Genomic DNA, 10,953 nt, shown 5'->3' with positions numbered 1-10,953 from the left:
ATTTTGTATTAGTAAAAGTTATATTCTATTTACTAAAATTGAACACATCACATTTTTTCATGCCATGATTTTAATTTCAAAACATTTAAAAAATAGTCTTATTTACACAATATAGAAACATTAAGACAAAAAACACTGAAAAAAAAAAAAAATTGCACATAAGGCTACAGAAATTGAATTTATGATTGCATCACTTATATGCTCTGGTAAATTTCACAAAACCTGTCAAGAAATGTCCGTGTTAAAATTAACCACAAAAGCAAAAGGAAAAGAACTGCATAAAATAAACCAAAAACTACTTTTGCACTGATAAAATGATCATTAAAGATATCACTGCATTATTGTAATGGAAATCAACATTGAAAATGAGCAGTAAACCATGTAAAATGACATTGCACAAATGAAAAATGGGGTGACATTTTTAAATTGTCTCAAATTATGTATAGGCTTAATTTTCTACCAGTTAAAAAAAAAAAAAATGTATGTTGGTTTGAAATATGACTCGGACATGATTTCATGACATTCACCAGATTAGAAAAAAAAAGAAAAAAACAGGATTATCTACACGTCCTTGGGAAAGGATTTTTTTTTTTTTTTTTTTTTTTGTGGTTCATTCCCAGAGGCATTTCCATCAGAAGCAATCATCACTTTTACTGGTGCTGGAACCAAAAAAGGCTTGAAAGAGCATGGAAAATATTTACAGATTTGACACATTTATTAATACAATGGGGCCAGCAGCAGCTGACTAGTCCTGTACAAACAATGAAAGAGAAGCATGATGTTTATTTAATGTTAATAAATTGTTAGAAAATAATATTGTGTATTTAGACAAATGCCAGCAGCACTGTGTGTTGAAATATGATCACCCATTCCTTTGTCGTAATGTTGGTGTTGATTAGTTTAGTTGTGCTGTATTCTCATCTGAGAGCAGTTATACACTGACAATACAGTTTTTTTCTGAAAATTAATCTCTTGATATGACAAAACTGAGGACAAAAAAAAACTGGATTAATGTCTGTGACTCACCACCAGGGGGCAGCAGTGAACTCTCTGTTCAAACACATCAAAATGCAAAAGTGTGGATGTTTTCTTAGAAGTCTGAAGTGCTCTTAAGAGTCTCTTAGTTGAGGGTCACTGCATGCCGAACCACTGTTCCTGATCGGCCCACTGCGCCGCCTCGCTGTCGCTGCCCTCCAGGTCTCCCTCCTCCCCGCTGCCCTCCATATCGTCCCCGTCCAGCTCCACCGTGGCGTCCGTGGGACTTTCCTCCTTCTCCATCTTCTGCATGCCCTCCAGAGACTTCTGGTCGTTTGGATCGAGGCTACGGAGGAGGAATAGAACGATCAGTACAGTACAAAGTTTCAGGTTAAGTACAGTAGAGGGGAAACGACGCTACCTTAGCGCTATACTGTACTGGTCCATGGCCTCCTGATAGTCATTAACAGCTACGAGAAAATCTCCCAGCATTCTGTGCAGCACGCAGTCGCTCTGATTGGCTAAAGTGTTTCGTAAAAGTGCTATTCCTTCCTCGTACTTCTGTTCTCGACCTGTAAAGAAAACGAAGTAGGTGTTACATAGCAATACACCAATATATCAGCTATCAATAATTTATAATTAATATTAATAATAATTAATAATATTAGATTAAATAATCACACACATACACATATATATATATATATATATATATATATATATATATATATATATATATATATATATACATATTTTTTTTTTTATATATATTTTTTTTTTATCTAATATTATTATTAATTATTATTAATATGTTTTATATATATATATATATATATATATATATACTAATAAAATAATGAATAATATAATTAGAAAAATAATAGATAAAAACTATTTAAGAAGAAATGGAAAAATACCTAAATAATAAAAAAAATTATAGAAAAATAAAAAAATAAAAAAATAGAACAAATTAAAAGTAATCAATAAAGAGAAAATGATAATAATAAGTAAATCAAAATAAAAGAAGTTCTTATGAGCATAGTTTTGACATACTGAGGAGCTCTGCTTTCTTCACGACAGCTTTGATATAGTCGGGCCGCTGAGCGAGGGCTTTGTCCAGCAGAGTCTTGGCCTTCTCCTGGGTCATGGGATCTTCCAGACACACTGTGGCCAGGATGGTGAGAGTTTGGGCGTTCGCTCCCAGCGTCTTGTAAATATTGTTAGCCATTCCCATAGCCTCCCGGATACCATTAGACGCAAGGTAGCAGTCAATCAGACCTGAAAACATGGGCAAAAAAACTCAAACACTAACCTTTACACAACATTCAGAAATAGGACAGACTAAATAAAAAAACACAACGGAGTAACTAACAGAGATTCAGCAAATAAATAGGTTAAGTATCTGAAATCTTTTATCAAAGTCTGCGTGCTTGAGCTTCTGTTTACCACAACTGATGTGCGAGTTGATGAATGTTTATATGTGAATAAGTTAAAGACTTTATTGTCCAGCAGAAGATTAAAAGCCTAAATTAAATCTGTCCATCGTATATAGTGATTGTGTCTCTTCGGAAAATTTGGACTAAACCGCTCAATTCACATGGATTAGTTTTATTTTTTTATGAACTTTTTATGAACTCTTTATGAACTTTTTGAAGTGTCAAAGTGTCAGTTGTGTAGCTGTCAGTGGAGGGACAGAAAGCTCTCAGATTTAAAGGTTGTATCAGTGATTTCAGGCCTCTGAAATCTGCACACAAAAACAATTGGTTTCACCAACCACTCAAAACCAAAACAAATAGTGTTCCGACCAATCACAGACAGGGGGAGGGTGTTGTGAGGTTTTTGAGCCAGCTTCTTCTTCAGCTTCGGCATGCTTATGGGGCGGGCAGATAGCGGATCGTTAGGAAAGATTAGATGAATGTGATCTCTTTTTTTTGGGCCTGAAATCACTGATACAACCTTTAATCAAAAATATCTTCATTTGTGTTCCAAAGATGAACAAAAGTCTGATGGGTTTGGAACGACATGAGGGTGAGTAATTAAAGGGGGGGTGAAATGCTATTTCATGCATACTGAGTTTTTTACACTGTTAAAGAGTTGGATTCCCATGCTAAACATGGACAAAGTTTCACAAATTAAGTTGTACGTTTGATGAGTATTTCTGTGCCAAAAATACTAAGTAACTAAATAAGTTTTTTTCGAGTATAGGCGTGTGTGACGTCAGATGGGGTGGAATTTCCTTATACGGGTCGTAAGGGCACTTCTCCTGGAAGGGCGCGCGCGCACCCGTAGACCAGAGCGAGAGAGCGAAAGCAGTACGCCCATCAAAGCGCTGTGCTCGGCTTTAGGGAAGTTCAGTTCGACGCCGGATTTGCAGATCGTCTAATGCTTAAGGATGGAGCAGTCCCAACGATAAAGGTTCACGGTCGTGTGTTGGAACCGCAGTCGGTGAGTAAAACTGCTTCAAATGTCTGTGTTGTTAGCTATCGGCGCGTAAGCACAGCTTTAGCTCCGCCCACACGGCACGCCTCCAGCCGCTCGGTTTTTTCCGGAAAGACTCGGTACAGCCTATCTTTCTTTTATAAATATAATAAAACTAAAGACTTTTTGGAGATATGAAGGATGCAATACTACTCTATAGGTACTCAAGATTAACATGAGATTGACTGAAACTGAGTGTTTCACCCCCCCTTTAATAACAGAATTTTATTTTTAGATAAACTATCTCTTTAAAGTCACGATGAAAAGGAAGCCGAGTGAAACTGATTATCAAAAAAGAAAAAGTGTAGGGCAGGTTTTTTTGCGGATTAAAGAAGGGGGCGGGGTTTAGGTGGACTAAATGATTGGAAAAGTCCAGCATACGTCACCAGAGAGAATTCATTTCACTGGAGGATCAAGTTGGGACATTTTGATTGAAAAAAAAATATATATATATAAAAACTGCATAAATGACTTGTTCACAACAAGATCAATAACACGCATTTAGAGAACAGAAAGGGTCATTTCCGTTTTGACTTTAAAGCATGATAAAATGCTCTCAGAGAACTAGCTTCTCTTAATTCATCCCCACGAAAAACATAACGAAAATGAGCTAGCCAACTAAACGACTTGTAGGTTGATGGACAGCTTAGTGGAGCATGCGGACGCATCCCTATTATCATGAGATGTTTCTTGCCTTCGTAGCAGTCCAGACGACAGGGCGCCAGTCTCATGGCTTCTCTGAAGTGTATGATGGCTTCCTGCACTCGGCCCATGTTTCGCAGAGCAACGCCCTTCAGGAGGAGCGCCTGCACACTGTTGCTGTTCAGCTGGATGGCTTTAGCTCCCAGATAGAGGGCGCGAGAGTAGCGCTTGCTGTAGAAACTGTGACATCTGAGGAAAACAACAATTTTTTTAAAGTTTTGAGCATCTTCTTAACCTGAAGAAGTTTCAGACACATTAGGGCTTTTCACACTGTGCTTAACCCCGGGTTATCGTCGTTCTGAACCCCACTTCTAACCCTGGGTAAAGGAGCGTTTCACACATTCAAAGTTCTGTCATGAAACTCTAGCTGTTCAGCCTAATAGGTCCTTAACTCAATCTGCTTGTAATCACATCATCTTCTATAGGGCACTGCTGATTGGTTCCTGCTGTATCAGTAGCCAATGAGCTCGCAGCTCAACCCTCTGTAATGTCAGCAATACATAATATGAGGATGTGCTATTCTAGAACCGTTATGGAAACGGGTCACATGCTGCGTTCGTCCAATGAATGAAACTAACACCGCAAATATGCGAGGGTTTAGGAATGTACTGTGTGAAACGGCAGTTTATGAATACCCAGGATTAATTGTGAATTAAATTGCTCAAATTATGAGCAATGTGAAATGTGAAGCAAGATAACCCAGGATTCTTCCTATCTAGGGTTTAGAATGAGTATTTCAAGTGTTAAAAGCCCTATTAGGAGAAGGTCAAACTCACCCAGATATGACCCAGGGCTCTGCATGCTGGTCAGATATGTTGAACAGCCGTCCTCCGAGAACCTCCACATCTTCTAGATGACCCTCCCTGGCCATAAGATAGCCGTATACATCCATACCTACAAAACAGCATGATACTTTCATTCAAACCAGCAAGAATCATCAGGCAATACAACTGTTGGTTAATGCCGCATACCTTTGATCAGGTATGGGTCAAGCATCTGCGCCTGCTCAAACTTCAAGATGGAGTTCTTGGTGTCTCCAGCCCTGAAGTACACGTCCGCCAGGGTCACTAAAAGATCCACGTTATCCCTCAAGAGTGACTTCTTCTCCAAAGAGCTGTGAGGAGAGACGTACAAGTCAATAGAAACTGTGCTGAAGACAGGAAAGATACCTCAAATTGTACAATATAATATAATATAATATACCGGTAATAATTGTATAAACTAAAACTAATAAAAATCATCTTGGTTAATTGAAATAAAAATGAAATCTTAAACTTTAATGAAAATAAAAAATTATACTCTGGCAACTAACTGAAATAAAACTAAAACTACAAAAAAAAAAAAAATAAAAAAAAAAAAATAATAATAATAATAATAATAATAATAATAATACTATTTTATATATATATATATATATATAATAAAAAAAATATATATATTTTTAAATTATATATATATATATATATATATATATATATATATACATACAAACTAAAATTAAAAAGAAAACTAACATTTTAAAAATAAAAGTCAACTCAAATATATTAAACAATAATAACAGTGAATATAATGATTGACTGATTGATGACAGTGGTGGCTAATAACAAGTCACACAAAACTATTTATTATACTTAAAAAAAATGATAAATATATAAAACATTTATGTAAAGAGATTCTACAAAAAATGTAGAAGAAATCTGCTTTACTGAAATTGTGGATTTAATCATGAAAAGCCTATTTTCATTCACAGTGTCAAATCTTCACCAGATAGTGTTGATCGCTCTCTGATTGTCCCCTCCATGTATGAAAGCGTGTGCTTTAATCCAGACAGACAGCCAATCAAGATTGGGGATGCTCTGAATCACGTCCATCGTCATGGAAGCGACCTCTGCCCCCTTCACCGACAGAGACAGAAGCCCTGCAGTGGATCACACAGGAGGATGCTTTAATGTTGGGCTCACAGTGAACTTGAAAGACAAAGAAAGGACACAATGCTGTATTCTTACTGACCAATAATGGCATCAAGAGCCAGAGGACACTGTCTCAACACTTCCTTGTAGCTCGTAACGGCTGAACGTTCCTGACCGGCCTTTCTGTAAAGATTCGCCAGCATCATGTTGATCTGTAATTGAAACACATACAGTTGAACAATGTGCTCTTTTATTTTATTTCATTTTTTTTTTTAGATGTTAATGATAATGTGAGCTTGTCAGATTCACACACACAGAATTGTAAAGTAAATAACCGAGTGTGAAAACACACCTTTGGCGTTCTCTGGCGTGAAGGGATCCCATCCAGCACCGATATGGCATCTTTATCCAGCTTCAGAATAGTGTAACACTCAGCGATTTTATATTTCACTTCAATCTCTGACGGCAAGTTCTGCAGGTAATCAACACAGAGCTGGTTAACTAGAATGCAACTTCATTTAAACAGATATAAACATTATTACAAAAACCATGATAACCATAATTTCCACCTAAATGCCACAGCAAATACACTTATTTTCAACTTTCTTTTCATTGAAAAATCTTGAAAATAATATCACGATTTCCGTTATCATGTTTCTTCAGCAGCAAATATCCACATATTAGAATGTTTTCTGAAGGATCATGTGACACTGAGGACTGGAGTAATGATGCTGAAAATCTCACTCAAATAATAAAATGTAACAATATTTCACAATATCATGTTTTACTGTGTATTTTAAAAAAAAATCTAATTAAAGCAGCCTTGGTGAGCATAATAGACTTCTATCAAAAATATTTAATCTTACTGAAACCAAGCATTTGAACGGAAGTGTAATATACACACTTTACTACTTGTTACAGAACGAAATGAATGAACATCAGAAGGTATGCTGACAGATACAGTACAACCAGAGAATGTCTAATAAGGCGAGAAGTTAATTTTTTAGAGTCACTTATTTGCTTTAAAAAGTCTTTTAAAGTGTCAATGACGTCATACACATCGTACGACCAGAGCTTCGGATGCCACGATGCCATCAAGCGGTATCTCTGGTCGTAATCAGTCCTTCACTGACCAATCAGCGTTCATTAGCAGAATTCTAGCGTGTTATGGGCAACAACAACTCAACCTGTAAGAAATCGAAAGGACATAAGTACTCGTTCATTCAACTTTCGACCTATAACCCATGCTGAACTTGCAAAACCTACTATCGAATCTGAGATTTCTCAACTGCAATCGGGTGAAAGAGACACATTTAGCCGTCTAGCCCCATAGACTCCCATTCATTCTGCACTCATGGGCGATCGCCCCCAGTGGAACTCTGGTGGAACTACAACCAAAATTCGGTACAATAGGACTTAATAGGGAGTGGGCAGGCTCTCCGTAGACGGGCTCTGGTACAACTTATCGAAGTCCATATCATGTCCCATGTAATTGCCCAATCAGCCATGTCACGCAATGTTATGTTACATTTACCTCAGAAAAGCCATTCAGTGATTCAAAACACCAAAATTTCCATATGGTGTTAAATTTGATGGAGCTCACCTGCGCCTGCACTGCAGACGTCGTGCCGCCTGTGCTGGAGGGACGGACTTTAGATGTTTTGCTGAGCACTTTCTTCTGCTGTAAAGCCATGTTGTACTTACAGGCTGCGTTCCTGTACTCTTTATCATGGAAGATGGCATCGGCATGATACACCAGCAGCTGGTACTTCTGAGATGGTGAGAACAGCTCCCTGAAAGAGAGAAACACACACTTCTATGGATTTGGCTTCGTCTCGTAAAACTGGCACACACTGTCATGATGCATTTCAGTGAGACATTGACAACTTGATTTTAATCAGTGGGGAATTGGGTGTTAAATGACTAAACAAGACATGGGTTATTGTACCAAGACAATAAAAATGGTTCTTGCCAAAATAACATCGTGGTATCTATTAAAAAGATATTTAAAAAATGACAAAAATATTCTTGAGGTTTCTTACACAATTAAAAGGAGATCCCATTTTTAATTATTATAGTACCTGCCCCAAAACTATGGTAGCTACTGAAATGACAGCAGTAACTAAAGTATTTTGGGAAAACGTGTTACATAGTAACTTAACGTTAGTACGACAATTAACCGTGTTAAACAATGCATTAACAATTTTTTTAAATATAATTTTTTACTTCGTATGAGCTTGTTTCTGCATACTGCGCATCTAATATAATAAAGCGTTACATTTTAAAGGCATTATTGGGCAGACACACACTTCACATCAGACAGCTTCCAGATCTGTTTACATCCTAAAAGCTGAAGCTACTCACGGGTTGTTGGTGCTCATGGTCAGGAGTAAACTACTGATGATCCGGACATTAGAGTGCAGTCCGGCCGCTGCCATATCCCGCACATGATCGATCACATTCATCTTCAATCGGTTATCTTTCGATCTGGTAGAAAAATTCTAGTTAATAGATACGCAGCAACAAAGCGGAAGATGCTGCAGTTCTGAAGAGAAGAGTTTTTTAAACGGAAGGAAATGATGCGATTTCAAAATAAAAGTCGGAGGGGAACATTTTTCGCCAAACTAAAAGTCCGAACTTGACAAATGTTGTTGTTTACAATGATCTTCTCTCAGAAAGAGAAAGATTTAAACACTGGATATACTGGTGTTGAACACTGTTAATTTACATTTTTTGGGGGGATTTAAAAATAAGGAAAAAGTATTTGCTTTCTAAATAATGATAGGAAATAATATGAATTGTGATTCATTTACGAAACAAAACAAAAAAAATCTGCATAAAGAAAGAAAAGAAAAAAAGATGAGTGATTTCTCCTTACTTACACGTTAGAGAATAGTTTGAACTTTTGTTTGTTACATCTTTTTATGGACCCAATTGAAAATCACTAATGCGTTTTTTTTAATGAAATTTTGTTTACATATGACAAATTCACTTAAATGCAAACTTATCTTTATTCACGCACAGATTTTAATGACTGTCACAGCTTTTTTGTTTTGTTTTATTCTATGCTGTCCCCTAACCAGAACGACTGGATCCCAAACACACACACACAACAAAGACATTGATGATATGTATATTATTTTTACCAGGTTTCACAGGGTTATGTGTACATAGGTACATGTCAGTTGTATTTTATATGCAACTGAATCATCATCATCATCTTCATCATCATCATCATCATGTTCAAACAGTGTGATTGTGGTCTGGGGTCTTTGGAACTTTGAAACCAATTCCAGTCCAAAGAACAGGTTCCCCCCGAAAGCGTTGTTGAAGGGGTTCAGGCTCATATGCATGTCCACTTAAAAACTGTTACCCAACAGCTTTTAATCTTTGTTTCCCACAATCAACTTCAAAGTGCACATTTGATCACATCTCACAACAACAGAGTAAATATCTCTGCAAATGTAATGTAAAATGTAAAATCCTTTTAAAAAACAAAAGGAAAACTGCATTATATAAAATAAAATCACATTGACACCACTTCATGAACAGCTTCAAGCACTTGATAGTAGGTCTTTGATCACGGCGATGGCTCTCGGAGATCTACAGAAATATGGTTATTTTGTACCGTACTGGTGTGCAAAGTGAAAAATATTTAAATGTACCAGACATACAGCTGTAACATAACTCCTAAAATCTTTCTTGCAACAACCACACTGGCAAATAATGGCTTCCTGTGCAAGTGATCTTGTAATACACAGCATATTGTTAATCCACGCACATACATTTACAAATAAATAACAGGCAGGTTAAACAAAACAATGAGTTTCCCTGATTATTAGCAATTAATTGTAATTGGAAGACAACTGATTTGAAATAGGCCTCAAATTACTGTAATGAGATGTATGAATTTAATATAAACATAATGTGTCGATGTAGTTATTTGAACTCGATGCACGTTAAAACTGGCATGCTCCTGTTTGAGGAATTTTAGTGAGTTCAGTGAACTCAGAAACTAAAGTCCAAAAAAGCTTTAAAGCAGATACTGTTAATCTTGCAGAATAAGCAACAAAATCCTGATAGTGCCATTAATAACTCTGGCTGTGTGTCCTCATCGTGACCTATTATCATACATGCTTAAAGCTGTTCAATCCAGCAGCTAAACGTACAGCAATCCCCCTAAATCTAAAGAGTCTCTATGTGCATTTGATACATACAAAATAAATAAATAAAAAATATCAGTCTTCAAGGAACTTCAACATCCAAAGTGCCCGTTGAGGCATCATGGTATTAGTTTGCAGTTGGAGTCGCAGTTGTTTGTCCAGACTGCACTGCAAACATCCAGATGGGGAGACCGTACCGGAACATCACCGTAAATCCCAGGTTACGACCGCAAACCCCGTAATCTCATGTATCAAGAGTCACGTTTTCCGTCTTTGCGCTCGGCACTGATCCACATTTCAAATTTACACACAGGTTCAGACGCAGTGCAATTACAAAATAAAATCTAATCATTTAAAAAAAAGGTTTATGTAAACTGTAACAGAAATACAGTATCGTTTTCAGTCTCGTAGCTGCCATTACAGTAACTTCTGATTGCTGTGTCTTGCAACTTCGGAGGAGGGAGGGTCTTTTAAAAGCAGTTTGTTCGTCTAGTCGAGCGAGCTATGTCTTTTCCTCTCGTTCTGTTTTCCGGCGAGTGATGTTGCGAGGCTTGATCTTCAAAGAAAGCTCCCACAATGCCTCCTCAGCTAGATGGTCACTGAAGTCGTTGAAGAAGGAGACAATGTCGTCGTTGTGTTTGAGGTCATAGTGCCTGGAAGAAAGAGAAGTACAAGTCACACAAACTGTTTAAAGTGTAAAAAGAGTTTTTTCTTAATTAGGAGAC

At 37.0% G+C, this 10,953-nt stretch overlaps 2 protein-coding genes across 4 annotated transcripts in view; both read right to left on the bottom strand.

Annotated features, from left to right (window-relative positions):
- Window positions 1–58: 58 nt before the first annotated feature.
- anapc7 (anaphase promoting complex subunit 7) lies at window positions 59–8,645 on the bottom strand. The gene is made up of 11 exons (XM_084389596.1): window positions 8,430–8,645; window positions 7,669–7,858; window positions 6,418–6,537; window positions 6,166–6,277; window positions 5,920–6,073; window positions 5,127–5,269; window positions 4,932–5,049; window positions 4,148–4,344; window positions 2,029–2,253; window positions 1,397–1,547; window positions 59–1,321 (listed from the first exon to the last, which is right to left on the bottom strand). Exons 1-11 carry the CDS (start codon window positions 8,528–8,530, stop codon window positions 1,132–1,134), a joined length of 1,701 nt encoding a protein of 566 aa, XP_084245722.1. The 5' UTR covers window positions 8,531–8,645; the 3' UTR covers window positions 59–1,131.
- Window positions 8,646–9,057: 412 nt separating this feature from the next.
- rapgef1a (Rap guanine nucleotide exchange factor (GEF) 1a) overlaps window positions 9,058–10,953 on the bottom strand; it is a 30,618-nt gene continuing 28,722 nt past the window's right edge. For all 3 annotated transcript variants that reach the window (XM_084389121.1, XM_084389119.1, XM_084389120.1), the window contains one exon: window positions 9,058–10,881. In XM_084389121.1, the coding sequence (XP_084245247.1) occupies window positions 10,731–10,881 (151 nt within the window). In that variant the 3' untranslated portion in view covers window positions 9,058–10,730. The remainder of the gene's footprint in view (window positions 10,882–10,953) is intronic.

The sequence above is a fragment of the Rutilus rutilus genome (genome assembly GCF_951802725.1).
Source record: "Rutilus rutilus genome assembly, chromosome: 19".
Lineage (NCBI taxonomy): Eukaryota > Metazoa > Chordata > Actinopteri > Cypriniformes > Leuciscidae > Rutilus > Rutilus rutilus.
The sequence above is the reverse complement of the archived record's forward strand: the minus strand, read 5'-3'. Positions and strand labels throughout refer to the sequence as shown.